The sequence below is a fragment of the Miscanthus floridulus genome, chromosome 17 (genome assembly GCF_019320115.1).
Source record: "Miscanthus floridulus cultivar M001 chromosome 17, ASM1932011v1, whole genome shotgun sequence".
Taxonomy (NCBI): domain Eukaryota; kingdom Viridiplantae; phylum Streptophyta; class Magnoliopsida; order Poales; family Poaceae; genus Miscanthus; species Miscanthus floridulus.
This window is the reverse complement of record NC_089596.1, coordinates 23,953,291-23,975,949: the sequence shown is the minus strand read 5'-3', so window position 1 is coordinate 23,975,949 and position 22,659 is coordinate 23,953,291. Positions and strand designations below refer to the sequence as shown.

The 22,659-nt window shown below is 43.8% G+C and overlaps 1 protein-coding gene across 1 annotated transcript; it reads left to right on the top strand.

Moving 5' to 3' along the window:
* The first annotated feature begins 17,834 nt into the window (after positions 1-17,834).
* Positions 17,835-21,909, top strand: LOC136517175 (phospholipase A1 PLIP3, chloroplastic-like). The gene is made up of 5 exons (XM_066510698.1): positions 17,835-18,597; positions 19,213-19,749; positions 19,891-19,950; positions 20,380-20,796; positions 21,202-21,909. The coding sequence occupies exons 1-5, from the start codon at positions 18,007-18,009 to the stop codon at positions 21,682-21,684; spliced, it is 2,088 nt and encodes a 695-aa protein (XP_066366795.1). The 5' UTR covers positions 17,835-18,006; the 3' UTR covers positions 21,685-21,909.
* The last annotated feature ends 750 nt before the right edge of the window (positions 21,910-22,659 follow it).

Genomic DNA, 22,659 nt, shown 5'->3' with positions numbered 1-22,659 from the left:
CAACAGAGACCACCACCAAGCCATCTAGGAGGTGGCAACCTCCAAGAGTAACAAGCACCACCGGCTTGCAACTCAATCACCTAGTGCCACTCGATGCAACCTCATGATGCAATCGCACTAGAATCGCTCTCTCACACAATCGAATGATCACTATCAAGTATATGTGAGATGGAGGGCTCCCAAGCACTACTACACAAGCCACCAAGGCTCTAGTGTGCTCAGCTACCAGCCCAAGGCCGACCATGGCTTCTATTTATAACTCCATGAACAAATAAAGCCGTTACCCCTTCACTGGGCAAAAGTCGGGATGACCGGACGCTCTGGTCCGATCGACCGGACGCTGGACCTCAGCGTTCGGTCATGCGATGCATGCCACGTGTCCCCTTCTTCAAACGCTATTCATCCAATCTCAACGGTCATCTGACGACCAGATGCTCTAGCTTGAACTGACCAGATGTAGCAACCCCAGTGTTCGGTCGTTTCCAGTAAGGTACTAGACATGACCGGACGTGTCTGGTCGGTCACGATCGGAAGCAGCACCAGCATCTGGTCACCTCCAGCAACACTACTCTACCTGCATCATCACATGTCACCTTGACCGGACGCACCCTGTCAGCGTCCGGTCACTTCCAGCGCCAGCGTCCGGTCGAAGATCGACGCCTGCCTGCTGACTGCCACTATTGATCGGACGCTGGAACCCAACGTCCGATCACTGCATGACCAGAGTCTGGTCCACTCTATGGGACCCTATCTTTTCTATATAGGGCGCCGGTGGCACCATTGGACTGTCCGCACTCTACGGGCGGACACTCCGCCGGTGGAGTTCCTAACCCTTCTCGCCACCGTTTCATCGCCAAGTTGATCCACATCAATTCCAACTCCATCTCCTTTGTAAATGTGCCAACACCACCAAGTGTACACCACCATGTGTATGCGTGTTAGCTTTTCACAAACATTTTTCAAAGGATTAGTCACTCAACTTGCCACGCCACTCGATCCTAGCGATGATGCAAAGTTAGATCACTCGAGTGGCACTAGATGACCGATATGCAAACAAGTTTGCCCCTCTTGATAGTACGGCCATCTATCCTAAACCCGGTCACAAACTTCTCTACACACCTATGACCAGTGAAATGAAATGCCCTAGGTTATACCTTTGCCTTGCGCATTCCATTCCATATCCTCCAATATTGATGCAACACATGCATCAACACAATTAACAATGATATGATCCACTTCATATCATCACGTGATCATATTGGTTCATCGATCTTGACTACACTTGTTTTTCACCGTTGCCTTCGTCCATCAGCGCCAAGTCTTTCTTAAGCTTCACCGCCACGCGGTCTATCGCTCCAAGGCCTCTAACTTGCCCTTCACGCTTGCAACTGGTCCATCAAGCCAAGTCTTGTCTTGATCTTCTCCACCTTGATCATATGACTCAATGTCATGTCTCATGTCCAATGAGCTCCTTCATCATCACATGTGTGAGCTTTGCAACATCTCCAAGCCATTTTCACCTTCATGGCATATGTTGCTCACACATATGTATCTGTGAACTAATCACTTGTGTATCTCACATAAACACAATTAGTCCACCTAGGTTGTCACTCAATTACCAAAACCACACAAGGACCTTTCAGGGGAGCAAACAAATGAAATGACATTGTAAGGGGATCAATCAAAATTGCACACAAGTAGGGGGAGCAAGCTCATAAACTTGTATGATGCATTTGAATGTGCATTTCATATATTTGCTTGCATGGTACAAGTTTTCAATTTCAATATCCATGCTTGTGTGGTGTATGCTAGTTGTAGGTTTGAATGTTGAAATGAAAAACTAGCATGCATAGGCTAAAGTAACTAGACCTATGTTCATTCTATGGAAACTAGACCCTTGCTTGTAATATTAATCTCATGGGGTATTCTAGTTTTTGTGTATGTCTAGTTACTAATGGTGCTAAGGATGGTATATTGGTGCACTCCGATTGGTATCACGCTTCAAAGGTCCATCTCTTATACCTTAGCATCATTTGGTAGAAATTGACTTCTATATTTCCTATCTAAGCATATGTGCAAGCTACAATCCAAACTCTTAGCACATATGTAGGGGGAGCAATTACTACCATTTGGAGTTCATGAAACTTGTCCATATTCTTTTACACATGGTAAATATGCTTGGGCAAGCAACGTGGATTCAATTAAATCTCAATTCATATCTTTGTGAAAGGGTTGTCATCAATTACCAAAAAGGGGGAGATTGAAAGCTTTAGTTTGGTTTTGGTTAATTGATGAAACCCTAAGTGCTAACCTAGTTTATCAAAGTGATTATGAGATAGGTAGCACTACTCCAAGTGATGAAGCAATGGCGAAGATCATGACGATGGCGATGGCATGGCGATGATCAAATGCTTAAACTTAAAAAAGAAGAAAGAGAAAAACAAAAGGCTCAAGGCAAAGGTAAAAATTGTAGGAGCCATTCTATTTTAGTGATTAAGACACTTAGCGAGTGTGATCACATTTAGGATCGATAGCTGTACTATTAAGAGGGGTGAAACTCGTATTGAAATGCGGTTATCAAAGTGCCACTAGATGCTCTAACTCATTGCATATGCATTTAGTATCTAGTGGAGAGCTAACACCCTTGAAAGTATTTGTGAAAATATGCTAACACATGTGCACAAGGTGATACACTTGGTGGTTGGCACATTTGAGCAAGGGTTAGAAACTTCATCGGCGGAGTGTTCACCCGTAAAGTGCAGATAGTCCGACGGTGCCACCGGCGCCCTATACAGAAAAGACAGGGGTTCACAGAGTGACCGGACGCTGGTGGCACAGTGACCGGACACTGGGGTCCTGTGTCCGGTTAGTAGCAGTAGTGAGCACGCGTCTTAGTCTTGTGACCAGACACTGGCGTGAAGAGTGACCGGACGCTGGCAGGGTGCGTCCGGTCAATGCTGACGTATCCTGACGTGTGGCGCATAGTGGAGACTTTGAGTGACCGGATGCTGGGTGAGTCCGGTCGAGCATGACCGGACACGTCCGGTCGTGATTTTGCGTGAATGGAACCTTACTGGAAATGACCGAACGCTGAGGTGCAGCGTCCGGTCACTTCGCAGCAGCGCGTCCAGTCATCACTTAACCATGGGGATCGGGCGCTCAGTATTTAAAGAGAGGGGACATGTGGCGTGCATCGTGCGACCAGACGCTGGGGTCCAGCATCTGGTCAATCTGACCGGAGCGTTCGGTCGGCCCGTGTTTAGTGCAGTGAGTAGCCCAACGGCTCTATTTTATGGGGGCTTCTATTTAAGCTCCATGGCCAGCTCAAGTTCACTCTCTTGGCCATTTGCATTGACATAGCAACCTTGTGAGCTTAGCCAAAGCCCTCCCATTCATCTCCATCATTGTTTCATCATCATTGTGAGATTGGGAGAGAATCCAAGTGCATTGCTTGAGTGATTGCATCTAGAGGCACTTGGTGTTTGTGTTTTGCTATGGGATTCACTTGTTGCTCTTGGTGGTTGCCACCACCTAGATGGCATGGTGCAGCAGTGGAGGATTGGCATGAGTTGGTGATTGTTCGTGGCCATCTCCGGTGATTGTGAGGAGATTTGTATAGTTTGGTTTTAGTGAATTGATGAAACCCTAAGTGCTAACCTAGTTTATCAAGTGATCATGAGATAGGTAGCACACTTCAAGTAGAAGAAGCTAATGAAGATCATAGCATGACAATGGTGATGGCATGGCGATGATCAAGGGCTTAAACTTGAAAAGAAGAAAGAGAAAAACAAAAAGCTCAAGGCAAAGGTATAACTTGTAGGAGCTATTTTGTTTTGGTGATCAAGACACTTAGAGAGTGTGATCACATTTAGGTTTGATAGCCGTACTATTAAGAGGGGTGAAACTCATATCGGAATATGGTTATCAAAGTGCCACTAGATGCTCTAACTCATTGCATATGCATTTAGGATCTAGTGGAGTGCTAACACCCTTGATAATATTTGTGAAAATATGCTAACACATGTGCACAAGGTGATACACTTGGTGGTTGGCACATTGTGCAAGGGTGGAGAAGTTAGAAGTGAAAACAGAGGTGATGCCAGCGTCGGTCAAGTGACCGGACGCTGGATCCAAAAGCACCGGACACTGACTGCCTGCGTCCGGTCGCGTTGACTGGTGGTATAGAGGCTAGGGTTTACCATCGGATGTTGGGCTGTGTCCGGTCAAGGTGGACCGGACACATCCGGTCGAGGAAAACCGGTTTTTGACCCTTACTGTACTCGATCGGACGCTGAGGCTCCAGTGTCCGGTTAGGTTCACAGCCGTTGAAATCTGACGAACAGCGTTTGAAGCTGGTGACGCGTGGCGTCCATCAGTGGACCGGACGCTGAGTCCAGGGTCCGGTCAGTTAGACTGGAGCGTCCGGTCAGAGCGCAGTGTGCCTAGTGAAGGGGTACAACGGCTCTATTTCATGGGGGCTTCTATTTAAGCCCCATGGCCGGCTATGGCTCATATCTTTGGCCATTTTCATTGACATAGCAACCTTGTGAGCCTAGCCAAAGTCCTCCCACTCATCTCCATCATTGATTCATTATCATAGTGAGATTGGGAGTGATCCAAGTGCATTGCTTGAGTGTTTGCATCTAGAGGCACTTGGTGTTCGTGTTTCGCTGCGGATTTCGCTTGTTACTCTTGGTGGTTGCCGCCACCTAGACGGCTTGGAGCAGCAAGGATTGTTGAGCGGAGGGTGGTGATTGTCTCTGGCTCCAATCGTGGTGATTGTGAGGGGTTCTTGACCTTTCCCCGGCGGAGCGCCAAAAGGTACTCTAGTGAATTGCTTGTGGCTTGTGTGATCCTCATCTTGTGTTGGTTGTGCGGCACCCTATTGAGGGTTTGGCGTGTGAAGCCAATTAGCGCGTGAACCTCCAAGTGAGTGAATCGCCACAACGAGGAGTAGCTTACCGGCAAGCAAGTGAACCTCAGTAAAAATCATTGTGTTCATCCTTTGATTCCGAGGTGATTGGTCTTCATTGTTATTCATCCCTGTGATTGATTGGTTCACTCCTCTACACAGCGGTATAACTATCTTGATCACTCTCTTTACATTATCGTAAACTAGTTGACAAGCTCTTTAGTGTAACTAGTTGTGAGAGCTTGCTTGCTTGGTTGGTGTGGCTCTTTAGTTAGCCTTTGAGAGCACACTAACATAGGGTAGTATCATACCTTTTGTGTGAATCAACACTATCTAAACTAGAATTGTGGTAGATGGCTTGCATTTTGAGTAGGCTAGCGCAACACTTGCTTTGCCTCATAATTGTCTAACCTTTTGTTAAGTGTTGTTGTAGAAATTTTTATTAGGCTATTCACCCCCCCTCTAGCCATTAGGACCTTTCAAATGGTATCAGAGCCGAGGTCACCGTTATTTGAGGCTTAACAACCTTCAGTGTTAAAATGGCTCAAATCAACAACACCAAAAAGCCACCCCAATTTGATGGCTCAAATTATTCTTATTGGAAGTCAAAGATGACCACACATATCAAGTCAATCAATAGAAAGGTGTGGAAGGTGGTAGAAACCAAAATTGAGATTGGTGATCCGGAGAATCCCACTGCCACCGAAGAAGTGCTTCTCCAAAACAATCACATTGCTCTAAGTGCCATTCATGATGCAATTGATGTGAGAACATTTGAGCAAATCAAGAATATTGAGATGGCTCATGAAGCTTGGAAGAAATTGGAAGAATCTTTTGAGGGCACTCAAGCTGTGAAGGGTGCAAAGGCATATATTCTCAAAGAGAAGTTTGCAAGCTTCAAGATGAAGGAAGATGAGAGTGTGCCAGACATGTTCCATCGGATGGAAGTAATTGTCAATGATCTCAAGGCACTTGGTGAGAAGATAGAAGACAAGGACTTTTCCAATAAGTTCTTGAGATGTTTGCCCGCAAGATTTGGCATGTTGGTCACCTTACTAGTGAGGAGCGGTTTGAACACAATGACACCAAACCAAGTCTTGGGAGATATCATGACCGATGATGCTTATAGAGATGATGATGAGAAGGAAGAAAAGAGGGAAAAGAAAGATGATAAGAAGGATGACAAGAAGAAGAGCATGACATTCAAAGCCACATCATCCAAGGGCAAAGCAAAGCAAAGCAAGAAACATCAAGTGAAGAAGATGAATCTTGGGATGATGACGATGATGAGAGGATGGCTCTATTTGTTAAGAGATTTGGCAAGTTCATGGTGAAGAAGGGCTATCGTGCTAGAAGAAAGAAGTCTTCATTCAAGAACAAAGAAGAGTCAAGAAGGTGCTTCAAGTGTGGAAGCAAAGATCATCTTGTTGCTCAATGCCCATACAATAGTGACAATGATGATGACAACAGGAAGAACAAGAAGAAGGACAAGAAGGAAAAGAAAGAGAAGAAGGACAAGATGGCCTTCAAGAAGAAGAAGGGTGGTTCCTATGTAGTCACTTGGGATAGTGATGCTTCCTCAAGTGATGATGATGATGATAGTGATGATCACAAGACCACCAAGAAGAAGGTTCTTACAAGCATTGCCATCAATGAGAAGCCTTCTCTCTTTGAATCTTCATCATGCTTCATGGCTAAGGCCACTAAGGTACAATCTTGTGATGATGAAAGTGATGAAGAACATGTTGATGATAATGAACATGAAAATGAAAATGATAGTGATAGTGATGATGATGAACCTACTAAGGACGAACTCTTTGACATGCTAGAAGATGCTAAAGAACACTTTGACATTAAGAGAAGGGAATGCAAGAGCTTGAATAAGGAGGTAAAAGCCCTTAAGCAAGCCCTTGATGAGCTCAAAGCAACTCATGAGAAGCTAGAGGTAGCCCATGAGAAGCTTGGCAAGGCTCACAAAAAGCTTGAAAAAGCTCATTCCACTTTGCTTAATGAACAAGATAAAAAGAAGCATGTTGAAACTTGTGATGTAGGTGTAACTTGTGATTTAATTGATACATCACTATCTATGCCTATCATTGTTGCTACTACTAACCCTTCTTGTAGCACTTCCACTTCCACCTCATCTAGTAGTGATGGTCTCACTTGTGATACCTCACTAGTGGTTGAAAATGAAAACCTCAAGAAGGAGGTCACTAAGCTCACTCACACCTTAGCTAAGGCTTATGGTGGTGAGGACCACTTACTTATGGCCTTGGGTAGCCAAAGTGCTTCTCTCTATAAAGAGGGATTGGGCTATACCCCCAAGAAAGGCAAGGCAGCCTTTGCTCCTCACAAGACAAGTTTTGTGAAGAACAATGGTCGGTTTTGCACTAGTTGCAAGCAAGTTGGTCATAGAGAGCATGAATGCACCAACAAAAGCAAAAATGCTAATGTATCCTCCATTAAACTTAATTCTTCCTATATGCTTGTTAAGGGTACAAATGGTGTGAAGGCTAAGTTCATTGGCAAACCATTGATGAGTTCAAAGAAGAAAGCTATTTGGGTGCCAAAGAGCTTGGTTACTAACCTTCAAGGACCCAAGCAAGTTTGGGTACCTAAAAGGAATTGATCTTCTTTTGTAGGTCAATTATAAAGCCAGAGGAAGGCATTGGGTTCTTGATAGTGGGTGCACTCAACACATGACCAGAGATGCAAGAATGTTCAACTCAATCAACACCAATGGCAATGATGGCTATGATAGTATCATATTTGGTGACAATGGCAAAGGCAAGGTCAAAGGGCTTGGTAAGATTGCAATATCCAATGACTTAAGCATATCCAATGTGTTGCTAGTAGAGAGCTTAAACTTCAATTTGCTATCCGTGGCTCAATTGTGTTATCTTGGATTCAAATGCATATTTAGAGTAGATGATGTAGAAATCATAAGTGTAGATGGCTCTAACTTGATCTTCAAAGGCTTTAGATATGAGAATCTATACTTGGTTGATTTCAATGCTAGTGAAGCTAGATTATCTACATGCTTATTCACTAAGTCTAGCATGGGTTTAATGTAGACGGGGATCCCGATCTTCCGTTAGGTTCAAGATAAACAACGATTTGTTCGGAGAGCGACACACCGATCCGGCTTCATATCACAAAGATCCAAACCCTGCAACCTTAGCACCACATCTCCTCTGGTTATCAACCATGTCACAATCCGGTTGACCTCGCCAAGAAGGCTAATCCTTGCTGCAAATCGAAGAACACAAGCAAGAACAAGATAAAAAAGCAACTCAATTAAAGTGACAATTGCAGATGAATGATTAAGCACTCGAAGTTGGGGTCTTGCAAACCGATAACGACGACTGTTCAATGACAGATTGATCTAAAACAAAACCCAAAACCTAAAGTAGGTGGTGGCTACTGATTATATAGCCTAAGGGACATCCAAGGATCCCTCTTCACGTCCTAAAGGTGTCCCAACATGTTACAAGGCCCAACGGCCCAAAAGACGACGACGCAGCACCGTGACAGATTCTGGACGTCAACTTGTTTCGACGATTCCCATTGATTCTGATGGAATTTTGATGTGGGACCACTTCCATTGGTTTCATTATGAAATTATCTTTCCATCTATATGTGGATCATCAAAAACAGAGTTCGGATGCGTCCTAGGCATCCGTTTTATTGCAGACTGGTCCTGACAGCCGAGACAGACTCGAACTCGGATTGGACTGGGCCTCTGGCTTGGCTTGGACATCCTTGCTGGCCTCCTAAGGTGGTGGCCAAGGAGGAGGACGTCCAAGGCCATCTCTTAGGCATTCTCCATCTTCTTGGAGTGTGCTCCAACTTGGGCCTGGGTCCCAAGGATGTCTAACAAGCCTATGACGATAGTGTAGCTCCTGCCAGAAATAGCGTAGAATATATTGGTGATTTGGAGGCCTTGCCAATGTGATATTGAGATGGAACTAGATCTATTTGAAAGCTTATCAAACAAGCTTTCCATCAAGTGCTCATTGACCTCGATCGCACTCCGGATGGATGAGTTATGGCCTTCCCAATGAGGCACTGTCGGGCTGCTGACAAACCGAATGTTCAACTTTGATGAACTTCCATTATGAAACACATTTAAACCTACAATCAAATAGTGACATGTACATGTGGAACCAAGTGAATTATAACCAAAGCCACTATGCAAATGTAGGAACGAGCGCACCTTATAATCATTGTTCGTATCCGAAGGTGCCATGTCCTCATCAGGGTTGGTTATGGCATAGAATGCTTGGTCATGTTGGAATGAAACAATTGAATAGATTGATTAAGCATGACTTAGTTAAAGGATTGAAAGATGTTGTATTTGAAAAGGATAAGCTTTGTAGCTCTTGTCAAGCCACCAAACAAGTTGGAAACACCCATCCTAAGAAAGCATGATGAGCACTAGTAAAGCATTTGAGTTATTGCACATGGATTTGTTTGGGCCAACACAATACACTAGTATCGGTGGAAACAAATATGGATTTGTGATAGTGGATGACTACACTAGATACACATGGGTATTCTTTCTAGTGGACAAAAGTGATGTATTTGCAACATTCAAATCATTTGTCAAGGGCATTCACAATGAGTTTGAAACAACCATCAAGAGAGTTAGAAGTGACAATGGTAGTGAGTTCAAGAATACTAGAATTGATGAGTTATGTGATGAATTTGAAATTATACATCAATTCTCAGCCAAGTACACACCTCAATCAAATGGTCTTGTTGAGAGGAAGAATAGAACACTCATTGATATGGCAAGGTCTATGCTTAGTGAGTACAATATGAGTCAATCTTTTTGGGCCGAAGCTATCAACATGGCTTGCTATTGTAGCAACCGCCTCTATTGTCACCGATTGAAAGAGAAGACACCTTATGAGCTCTTGAATGGTAGAAAGCCCAACATTGCATATTTTTTGATCTTTGGTTGCAAATGCTATATCTTGAAGAAAGGCATAAGATTGGGCAAGTTTGATAAGAAATGTGATGAAGGATTCTTACTTGGTTATTCCACTACAAGCAAAGCTTATAGAGTTTGGAATTTGGATAGTGGTACTCTTGAGGAAGTTCATGATGTTGAATTTGATGAAACCAAGGGTTCACAAGTAGAGAATGAGAACTTGGAAGATGTGAGAGACATTCAACTTTCAAATGCCATGAAGAACATGGATATTAGTGAATTGAGGCCTAGGCAAGTGAATGATGATGAAGATGATCAAGTGCAAGTGCTCTCTAACTCAAATGTGCAAGATGATACAAATCAAGCGAGTGCAAGTGACTCTCATGACATTGATCAAGATCAAGTGGCTAGTACATCATCTCAACCCAATGATCAAGCAAGTGCAAGCAATCAAGTTCCAATCCTTCAACCAACAATTATTGCAAGAGATCATCCTTTGAACACTATAATTGGAGATATTTCAAGAGGTGTACAAACAAGGTCAAGATTGGCATCATTTTGTGAACACTTCTCATTTGTGTCATCCATTGAACCAAAGAAGATAGATGAAGCATTGAAGGATGTTGATTGGGTCAATGCTATGCATGAAGAGCTAAACAACTTCACAAGAAATCAAGTATGGGAAATGGTAGAAAGACCAAAGGGACACAATGTGATTGGAACCAAATGGGTCTTTAGAAACAAGCAAGATCAAGATGGGATAGTAGTAAGGAATAAAGCAAGATTGGTAGCACAAGGATATACACAAGTTGAAGGTCTTGACTTTGGAGAAACATATGCCCTGGTTGCTAGATTGGAAGCAATAAGAATCTTGCTAGCCTATGCTTGTGCTCACAACATCAAGCTCTATCAAATGGATGTTAAGAGTGCATTTCTCAATGGCTACATCAATGAAGAAGTATATATTGAGCAACCTCCCGGTTTTGAAGATGATAAGAAGCCCAACCATATATACAAGTTGAAGAAAGCTTTGTATGGTTTGAAGCAAGCACCTAGAGCATGGTATGAGAGATTGAGGGACTTTCTCCTCTCTAAAGGGTTCACAATGGGTAAGGTTGACACCACTCTTTTCATCAAGAAGATTGGAAACGATCTATTTGTATTGCAAATCTATGTTGATGACATCATATTTGGATCAACCAATCAAGAATTTTGTGATGAGTTTGGAAAGATGATGGCTAATGAGTTTGAAATGTCCATGATTGGAGAGTTGAGTTACTTCCTTGGTCTTCAAATCAAGCAATTAAAGAATGGTACATTTATAAGTCAAGGCAAGTACATCAAGGACATGATCAAGAAGTTTGGCATGATTGATAGCAAAGTCATTAGCACACCAATGGGAACCAATGGCAACTTGGATAGTGATGCAAGTGGAAATATGGTAGATCAAAAGTTGTATCGGTCTATGATTGGAAGCCTACTCTATGTGACCGCATCAAGGCCGGATGTCATGTTTAGTGTATGCATGTGTGCAAGATTTCAAGCCTCACCAAGAGAAAGTCATTTGAAGGCTACAAAGAGAATATTGAGGTACTTGAAGCATACACCAAATGTTGGTTTGTGGTATCCCAAAGGAGCAAAGTTTGAGCTAGTTGGTTACTCCGACTCAGATTATGCGGGATGCAAGGTTGAAAGGAAAAGCACCTCGGGCACATGTCAATTGTTGGGAAGATCACTTGTTTCATGGTCATCAAAGAAGCAAAATAGTGTTGCATTATCAACCGCCGAAGCCGAATACATATCCACCGGTAGTTGTTGTGCATAAGTACTTTGGATGAAGGCCACTTTGAGTGATTTTAGAATCAAGTTCAAGAAAGTGCCATTGCTATGTGACAATGAGAGTGCAATCAAGTTGACAAACAATCCGGTTCAACATGCAAGAACAAAGCACATTGATGTCCGTCACCATTTCATAAGAGATCACCAACAAAAAGGGGACATTTGCATTGAGAGTGTAGGCACCGAAGATCAACTTGCCGATATATTCACCAAGCCATTGGATGAGAAAAGGTTTTGCAAGCTAAGGAATGAGTTGAACATATTGGATTTCTCAAATATGTGTTGATGCACCCCCACTCATATGACATGCCTCTCCTTCGAGCAATCCAAGGTAAAAGTTGATTGGCATGACATACATCCTTGCTAAGGACATGTTTAGTGCATCTAGTCATATTTTCAATCTTATTAGGACCTTTTAAGTGGTTCTATCTCATTAAGCTCATTCATGAAAACCAAATGATTTTGATGTCTATATGGTATCACTATTGCTTCTATGCTTGACTTGATCTAGTGATGGCATATGACATGTTTATGGGCTTGTAAACCTAGTGTTTAATCTAGAAAATAAACTATAAGTGTTTAACTCAACATGGTACAAGATAACCCTTATTTGGAGGTGTGAAAAAGCTTGTCTTTGGATCAAACCGAGTTAAATATCTTTGGAAATAATCTAGAATTGAACCAAATTTGGGAAAATGACCCTCACCCCATTGATTGACATTGATAATCTCGACCCTATAAGTAATACTATCTATATTTAGAACCTTTGTGGTCATTAATGACAAAGGGGGGAGAGAAACAAGGATAAGGGAGATAAGGGGGAGAGAAACAAACAAAAAGAAAGATATCTTGATATATGACATAAGGGGAGAAATATGAAACAAAAAGAAAGATATCTTGATATATGACATAAGGGGAGAGATATGAAAAAGGAAAGGGATCAACTAAAATTTTGAGCACACAAGTAGGGGGAGCAAGCTCATGAACTTGTATGGTGCATTTGAATGTGCATTTCATATGTTTGCTTGCATGGCACAAGTATTAAAGTTAAACATCCAAGCTTGTGTGATGAATGTTAGTTGTAAGATTGAATGGTGAAATGAAATCACTAGATAACTTTCATTTCCAAGTAAATCTTTACAAGTGATATCTTTCAAAAATATGTTTCCAAGTGATATTGAACTAACCATGGTGCTAAGGATGGTATATTGGTGCACTCCGATTGGTATCACGCTTCAAAGGTCCATCTTTTATACCTTAGCATCATATGCTAGACATTGACTCCTATACTTCCTATCTAAGCATATGTGCAAGCTTTAATTCAAACTCTTAGCACATATGTAGGGGGAGCAATTGCTACCATTTAGGGTTCATGAAACTTGTCCATATCCTTTTACACATGGTAAATATGCTTGGGCAAGCAACATGGATTCAATTGAATTTAAATTCATATCTTTATATAAGGGTTGTCATCAATTACCAAAAAGGGGGAGATTAAAAGCTCTAGTTTGGTTTTGGTGAATTAATGAAACCCTAAGTGCTAACCTAGTTTATCAAGTGATCATAAGATAGGTAGCACACTTCAAGTAGAAGAAGCTAATGAAGATCATAGCATGACAATGGTGATGGCATGGCGATGATCAAGGGCTTAAACTTGAAAAGAAGAAAGAGAAAAACAAAAAGCTCAAGGCAAAGGTATAACTTGTAGGAGCTATTTTGTTTTGGTGATCAAGACACTTAGAGAGTGTGATCACATTTAGGTTTGATAGCCGTACTATTAAGAGGGGTGAAACTCGTATCGGAATACGGTTATCAAAGTGCCACTAGATGCTCCAACTCATTGCATATGCATTTAGGATCTAGTGAAGTGCCAACACCCTTGATAATATTTGTGAAAATATGCTAACACATGTGCACAAGGTGATACACTTGGTGGTTGGCACATTGTGCAAGGGTGGAGAAGTTAGAAGTGAAAATAGAGGTGATGCCAGCGTCGGTCAACTGACCGAACGCTGGATCCAAAAGCACCGGACGCCGACTGCCTGCGTCCGGTCGCGTTGACTGGCGGTACAGAGGCTAGGGTTTACCACCGGACACTAGGCTGTGTCCGGTCGAGGTGGACCGGACGTGTCCGATCGAGGAAAACTGGTTTTGTACCCTTACTGTACTTGACCGGACGCTGAGGCTCCAGCGTTCGGTCAGTTTTACTGGAGTGTCCGGTCAGGTTCACAGCCGTTGAAATCTGACGAACAGCGTTTGAAGCTGGTGACGCGTGGTGTCCATTAGTGGACCGGACGCTGAGTCCAGGGTCCGGTCAGTTGGACCGGAGCGTCCGGTCAGAGCGCAATATGCCCAGTGAAGGGGTACAACGGCTCTATTTCGTGGGGGCTTCTATTTAAGCCCCATGGCCGGCTATGGCTCATATCTTTGGCCATTTTCATTGACATAGCAACCTTGTGAGCCTAGCCAAAGTCCTCCCACTCATCTCCATCATTGATTCATTATCATAGTGAGATTGGGAGTGATCCAAGTGCATTGCTTGAGTGTTTGCATCAGAGGCACTTGGTGTTCGTGTTTCGCTGCGGATTTCGCTTGTTACTCTTGGTGGTTGCCGCCACCTAGACGGCTTGGAGCAACGAGGATCGTTAAGCAGAGGGTGGTGATTGTCTCCGACTTCGATCGTGGTGATTGTGAGGGGTTCTTGACCTTTCCCCGGTGGAGCGCCAAAAGGTACTCTAGTGAATTGCTTGTGGCTTGTGTGATCGTCATGTTGTGTTGGTTGTGCGGCACCCTATTGAGGGTTTGGCGTGTGAAGCCAATTAACGCGTGAACCTCTAAGTGAGTGAATCGCCACAACGAGGAGTAGCTTGCCGGCAAGCAAGTGAACCTCGGTAAAAATTATTGTGTTCATCCTTTGATTCCGAGATGATTGGTCTTCATTGTTATTCATCCCTATGATTGATTGGTTCACTCCTCTACACGGCGGTATAACTATCTTGATCACTCTCTTTACATTATCGCAAACTAGTTGACAAGCTCTTTAGTGTAACTAGTTGTGAGAGCTTGCTTGCTTGGTTGGTGTGGCTCTTTAGTTAGCCTTTGAGAGCACACTAACATAGGGTAGTGTCATACCTCTTGTTAGGGATGAAAACGGTACGGATATTTTCCGACCGTATTCGAAACCGAATCCGTTTAGAGGGGTTGAGATCTGTTCGTATCCGAGTCCGGATATCCAACATCCGATACCATATCCGTATCTGAATACTCAAATCACATATTTATGATGTCGATATCCAATCGTATCCTATCCGACATAGTTGACACTATCCGTATTCGAATCCGAATCCGGACAAAAATATAAAAACAAATGTAATATCGGTGATATCCGTTCGTATCTGATCCGTTTTCATCCCTACCTCTTGTGTGAATCGACACTATCTAAACTAGAATTGTGGTAGGTGGCTTGTATTTTGAGTAGGCTAGCGCAACACTTGTTTTGCCTCATAATTGTCTAACCTTTTGTTAAGTGTTGTTGTAGAAATTTTTATTAGGCTATTCACCCCCCCTCTAGCCATTAGGACCTTTCATCGTGTCATTGAGTTACCTCACTTGTGGGTTGGTTCTTGTGGTGTCCAACAGTGTGGACGAGGTTTGTGCAATACCTCTTAGCCTCCGAACCACCAAGTGTTGATCGACACAACCGGGACGTAGCGTGTTGGCAAGCACGTGAACCTCTAAAGAAAATCGGTTGTCTCTTGCCATTTGGTATTCTCCCGGTGATTGGTTTAATATTCATCTTGTGATTGGTTCACTTCTCTACACGGCGGTATAATCATCCTACTCACTGATTTATATTCTTGCAAACTAGTTGTGGCAAGCTCTTTAGTGTAATTAGAATTGAGAGCTTGCTTTGCTAATTAAGTTCATCTAGTGGAGCTCTTTAGAGTAACAAGGTTGAGAGCTCTTAGTGAGTAGTATCATAGCAAGTTGTGTGACTAGCAATCTTTGCAACTAGAATTGTTGGATAGGTGGCTTGTAACCCTTATAGAGCTAGAGCAAGTTTGCATTTTGCTATTTGTCTTACTAATCAAATTACTCTAGTTGTTTTATAGAATTTTAAATAGGCTATTCACCTCCCCTCTAGCCATATTGGGACCTTTGAACGGTCAAGTGACGACCGGACGCAGCAGCTCAAAGTAACCGGACGCTGGATCTCAGCGTCCGATCGTTTCTAGTAAGCATCCAGAGACGACTTTTCACGACCGGACGTGTTCGGTCATGCTTGACCGGACACACCCAGCGTCCAGTCACTCGGCGACTCCTCTATGCGCTGCCACGTCAGCAGGACCGGACGCACCCTGTCAGCGTCCGGTCACTAGGTGACCTAGCGTCCGGTCAGAGACCGACGCTACGCGCCCTCTACTGCCACTGACCAGATACGCCGGTCCAACCGAGACCAGCATCCGGTCACTTACAGTGACCTCTGTCTTTTCTGTCTATGGCGTCGATGAAGTTCTTAACCCTTGGTCAAATGTGCCAACCACCAAGCGTATCACCTTATGCAAATGTGTTAGCATATTTTCATAAATATTTTCAAGGGTGTTAGCACTCTACTAGATTCTAAATGCATATACAATGAGTTAGAGCATCTAGTGGCACTTTGATAACCACATTTCGATACGAGTTTCACCCCTTTTAATAGTACGACTATTAAACCTAAATGTGATCATACTCTCTAAGTGTCTTGATCATCAAAACAAAATAGCTCCTACCATTTATACCTTTGCCTTGAGCCTTTTATTTTTCTCTTTTTTCTTTTTAAGTCCAAGCATTTGATTATCACCATGGCATCACCATCATCATGTCATGATCTTCATTTGCTTCACCACTTGGAATGTGCTACCTATCTTATGATCACTTGATAAACTAGGTTATCACTTAGTGTTTTATCAATTCATCAAAACCAAACAAGAGCTTTCACACGCCTCTATCCACCTCGCCCATCACGAACGAAAAGGCAGGGGAGGCATGCGCTTGCGCCCCCATCAACATCGCACGTTGGTAGGAAGGGGAGACCTGCGCCTGCGGCTGGGTGTACGCTGGGCTATTGACGTCCCTTGACTAGTGCATGTTGCAAGAGTATGTTTTAAATGTTTCAAATGTATGTCGTAAGTGTTGTATATTGATATTGCAAAAATAGACCGAGATGTTGCATATGATGTAATTGCTATACATGTATGTTTCAAGTGTATTTTTCAAACGTTTCATCTGTTCCAGACGTATGTTGTAAGTGTTTCATCTGGATGTTGTAAAAGTAAATCGGGATGTTGCATATGTTGTAATGGCTATAGATGTATGTTTCATCTGTTCTAGACGTATGTTGCAAGTGTTTCATCTGGATGTTGCAAAAGTAGATCTGGATGTTGCATATACATACACGTTGCTAGCATATGTTTTCAAGTGTTTTCAGATATTTTGCATGTATGTTTGCAAGTGTTTCATCTAATATTGCATATGTTTGCAATGGTTTTCATGCATTTTCGTAAGTGTTTTAGATGCTTGTTTCAAGTGTTTCATATGTCTTTTTTTATGCTACAACTGTTGTATTTGGATGTTTGAAAAATGGATTGGGTCGTTGCACATGGGATACCTGTGTGAAGCGGCTGGCAGCGTGGATGACATCCGAGATAGTACAGGCCTACTACTAGTGCGTTCACTCGCGAGCCCGACGCGCTAGGCGCTCGCTTCCTCGGGCATCGTCTAAACGCTAGCGTTCGGATCGGACATCCGGACGCTAGCAAGTTCAAATCATATCGACAAAAACAAAAAATAGATGAAATCTCTTGTATTTGGAGCGTCAAGCGGGATACGCGCACCATGCCTACGGGTAGAATTTAGTAGCCGTACACACACCCGTAGGTACAGATCGGATACAGTACGCGACCCGTAGCTGCCGTCCCTAGTAGCATTTGACTTTTGAGAAAGAGAGAAACAACACGAAAGTCCCGTTAGAAACGCCACGTCACCACCACCAGTGACCCACACGCAATGGTCACCATGAGTAAATCCACGTGCGCAATGAATCCTAATCCCTGTGTCATCATACTACTCCCCGTATATAGCCACTCGCAGCCCCTCCGCGCCACGTTTCCTATTTCTTCTCCTGCACTCGGATCCTTTGCGCCACCGAGACGAGAGACTCGCAAATTCTTCCATCCCTTTCTTTTACCTCCCATTTCCCAATCCCCTTCGCGTTTGGTTTGATCTCACCGCCCAAATAACACGGACGGTGGACGGAGGCGCCACCCAGACCCGACCCATGGACGTCCTGAGATTCGTGCCCGGTGGCGTCAGGCCGCCGCCGCTGCCAACCTTCGCGGCGCCGGTGTCCGCCGCGCCTGCTCCCTCGCCGCACGCCGCTGCCGCTGCCGCTTCCCCGGCCCCCGGGTTCCACTCCCCGCTGCTGGGCCTGTGGCCGCGCCGCCGCGGCGGGGGAGCCGAGAATGCCGTGGGCGCCGCCGTGGCTGCTGAGGCGGCGGCGGGCGTCGAGGAGGCGAGGGACCGGCGTCGCAGGCGGGCGGTGGAGGGGGAGGACGACGGCAGAGGCGGCGGCGGCGGAAACTGGGTGCTGCAGATACTGCGAGTGCAGTCGTCGTCGCCGCCGCCGCCATCGCCGTCGCGCGACGAGGGGCCTGGTTCCGGCGAGGGGGACGGGAGTAGTAGCCAGCGGTGCGCGGGGAGGTGCGGCGCCGGGCCGGACAGCGAGGAAGGCTGCTCGGTGGCTGACGCGGAGGAGCTCGATCGCGCCGCGTTTTCGAGGTTGCTGCGGAAGGTGTCGCTCGCGGAGGCCAAGTTGTACTCCAGGATGTCCGGACTCTGCAACTTCGCCTACATGGTCCCCCGGATCAAGGTAACAATAAACGCGATAAGGACCTTTCCTTTCGTTCGATTTCGTGGCCACTTCTGTTAATTTGTCTTTGATCATGATCGTGCGGGGAAAAGTCTGCTACTGATTCATAAGTAAATGACTTCGTAGTAGTTGATTTCTCTGAAACGGGGTTGATTTTTTTTTTCATCATAGAATTACCAACGTTGCATTTCTGCTTTCTAGATTAAGGCTTACAATGAGAAATTGTGAAATTCTGAAATCTTCTGAGATCTGACTTTTGTTCAGCATCAGATTGGATAGAAGTACAAAAACAAGAAGATCTTTGACGTACTGTTTAACGGAAAGTTGAGCATCTTCTGTTGATTCTTACATTCTGACTTTTCCACATTTCCCTTTGATCTGCAAAGTTCGGGCCTCTGCTTTCTGGTATTGTCAGCTAATTCTCCTGTTTGTGGTTACAATCCGAAGCTAATTATTCTAATATATCAATTTGAAATTTGGACTTTGTTGTGATATATACTCTTACTCAGGACAACATGTTTAATTTGTTACTAGCTGTCTAATTTGCATCATGTAGATAGATTTTCCTGTGTCCTGGTTCTCATATTTTTATTTGCTACTTCTTCACCATCTCAGCCAAGGTATCTCCAGAAGTACAACATGACGTTTGTAACATCGTCAGTTGAAGAGAGGGCAAAACTTCCAAATCCTTGTAACCAGGACCAAAATCCCAATGACAGGAAGAATGCAAACAGAGGCACGCCGTCCAGACATTCCAATGAACAAGAGTCAACATATGGCACTACCTCTGAACATGAGAGAATGCAGGAGCACCAAAGTGGCCAAGGGATAAATCCATTGGCAGCTTACCGAATTGCTGCATCTGCTGCTTCCTATGTGCAATCTCGAGCCATGGAAGTTCTTCCCTTCGGTTCTCAGAGTGAGGGTAGGCGAGATCGTACTATCCAGGCCATTGTAAATGCGCAAACTGAAGGTCTGACAATGGACGAGGCTTCGTTTGTGGCCACAACAAATTCAATGACCTCGATGGTTGCTGCAAAGGAGGAAACAAAGCAGGCGGTTGCAGATGACCTGAACTCTTCAAGATCTTGCCCTTGTGAATGGTTCATTTGTGATGAAAATCAAAGCAGCACAAGATATTTTGTGATTCAGGTAGAGCAAATAATGGCCAGTGTTATATGTGAGGCTCAGAGAAAACTGTTTAGTCATTGTTCTTTTTTTTTCAGGTAAAACTAGTACCTGCCATTAGCTTTGTAGTCTGATTGGTCATTGTTCTTTTATTTAAATTTGCAGGGCTCAGAGACAATTGCTTCATGGCAGGCAAACCTTCTATTTGAACCAACTAAATTTGAGGTACTTTGTAAGTCATCTCAAGTGTTTGAAATTGCTGGTTAAATTGATTTATAGTTTCATGTGTCTCACATTTTACAAGTCATCTCAAGTATATGATGGAGCCTAGAAAATATTTATCAAATAATATTTCTTGCATCCTGTTAATGTCCAATAATATTGAATATTAAATGAATACTTCTACAAATTCAGTCTAGTTCTGTGATATTAGATTCTGGTTTGGGAAGCTTATACTACACATCCCTTATCAATTTTTCACTTCAATAGTAGAAGCCTTCCCGTAATCTTTACAAAAGGGGCCCATAGGTCTAGACGTTTACTTGCTCACATTTATCATCATGCAATGATTTCTCATGACATATGTAGCATATCTTGTATTAACAGAAGGAACCCTTGCCTTATGTAATTCCATATGTTCCGTTTTTCAAACAGGGTCTTGACGTGCTCGTTCACAGGGGGATATATGAGGCTGCCAAAGGGATATACCGGCAAATGCTACCATATGTCAAATCTCACTTTATTAGTCATGGCGAATCTGTAAGGTTACGATTCACTGGGCACTCTCTTGGTGGAAGCCTGGCTTTGCTTGTGAACCTGATGTTCCTAATAAGAGGAGTAGCTCCAGCTGCTTCGTTACTACCTGTCATAACATTTGGTTCACCATCTGTCATGTGTGGTGGTGATTACTTGCTTCAAAAGCTTGGTTTGCCAAAAAGTCGCGTGCAGTCCATTACCTTGCACCGGGATATTGTTCCTCGAGCATTTTCTTGTCACTACCCGGATCATATTGCTAGCATCCTGAAGCTTGTCAATGGAAACTTTCGCAGTCACCCTTGCCTTACAAACCAGGTAAATCCATATATATTTGCTAGCCAAATTTCATTTCTCTTATCTGCATCATAGAATCTTTGCTATCTGAATTTCATATTCAATATTTATAGAACCTGGATCATAGAATGTTCGTTATCTGAATTCCCTATTCGATAGAAAATTATGCATTGTCATAGATGCAATTATGGTTGACATGTTGAATACACCAGTACATTATAGCAGTTAACTTTCTCAAGTCAGGGTGAGATTGTATTTTTGCAGAGGAAAGATCATTGATCAAGTATAGCCTTTGGGCACCTTTGCTGTGGCTGCATTCTATTTTCCATAGTTAGTGTCATTTATCTGCTGTGACTTCAGCTGTTGCAGTTTTGACCTAAAGAGGTAGGTACTAGTATAACCCATTTTACTGTGACTTAATTGCAGAAGCTGTTGTATGCCCCTATGGGTGAGGTGTTCATATTGCAACCAGATGAGAAGCTGTCCCCCCATCACCACCTTCTTCCAGCAGGCAGTGGCCTGTACCTCATTGGCGGACAGGCAGTGGATTCAGATACTTCATCCACGGTACTGCGATCTGCATTGTCTGCCTTTTTCAACTCCCCGCATCCCCTCGAGATCCTCAGGGAAGCTGGTGCCTATGGTCCCAAGGGTACTGTCTACAGAGACCATGACATGCACTCGTATCTAAGGTCGATACGAGCGGAGCTGCGGAAGGAGATGAGAGCGGAGATGGAGAGGCGACGGCGGCTTCTGCGGTGGCCCATTGAGGTGTATGGTGCGCTCGCCACCATAGACCGGAGGCATGTGCTGAGGCAGCTCCGGAGGCACGCGCACTTGCTGGTCGTTTTCTTGTTGCCGGCAAAGCTGCTCTTCCTGGGCGTCCTGTCAGTCATCCGACCCAACTGACCAGTGTGTTTGTACATTAGATTCATCTTTTTTTTTTTTGCTTTTTTTTAACTCATTCGATTCATTTATTCGTGCATAACTATTGATTTATTGTGGTAGCCAACTAGCCAAGGCCGATTTGGCAGAGCTCCCAGGGAAATACACCAAAAAATGCATTGCAGATTGTAAATTTGCTGACTGAGCATATTTGAGATGAGCACGAAACTACATGGCCAGGCAGCTGTTCTTTAACATTGGTTGCTTAGAAGCAACTGACTGGTCGACGTTACGTATGGGTTTTCCTGGAATATGTTGTCGCAGTCATTCATCTGTATCTGAATTCGAAGCCAGGTAGGCAAGCCACGGATCTTGAGCGCTTCTTGCTTGACGGCCACGCGCCTGCTACCGCTATCTTGGCATTAACTGGTTGCGTGTCATTCTCGCTTTGTCATCGTCCTCTGTCTCTAGGCTGTAAGACAGGACTGTGTGTCCGTGTTGATCTCTTGCTAGGCCACGTTTAGTTGGCCGAATTCGGCGCTGACGAATTCACTGTAGCGCATTGTAGCATTTCGTTTGTATTTGATAATAATTGTCCAACCATTGATTAATTAGGCTCGAAACGTTCGTCTCGCAAAGTAGAATCAAAATGTGCAATTAGTTTTTGATTTCGTCTCCATTTAATACTTCATGCATGTACCGCAAGTTTGATGTGACAGTGAATCTTCTTTTTGCATAGTGTCAAATTTAGGAGTTCGGAGGAATAGCCTAGTCTACCTGCGCAAAGAATGCCTAGCCATGCAAGGCATGGCAGGAAGATGGATTTGTTTCCCTGTTTGGCTTGCTTTTTGCCAGGTGGTATTTCCTCTTTTTCTTGTTCCAATTTTCTCGTACGTGGTCAAATACAGTAACACAATCAGCAACTGCTCTCTTCATTCTAAAATATAAAATGTTCTGAGTTTATAGAAGAATATAATGTTAACATTCATAATACAAAAA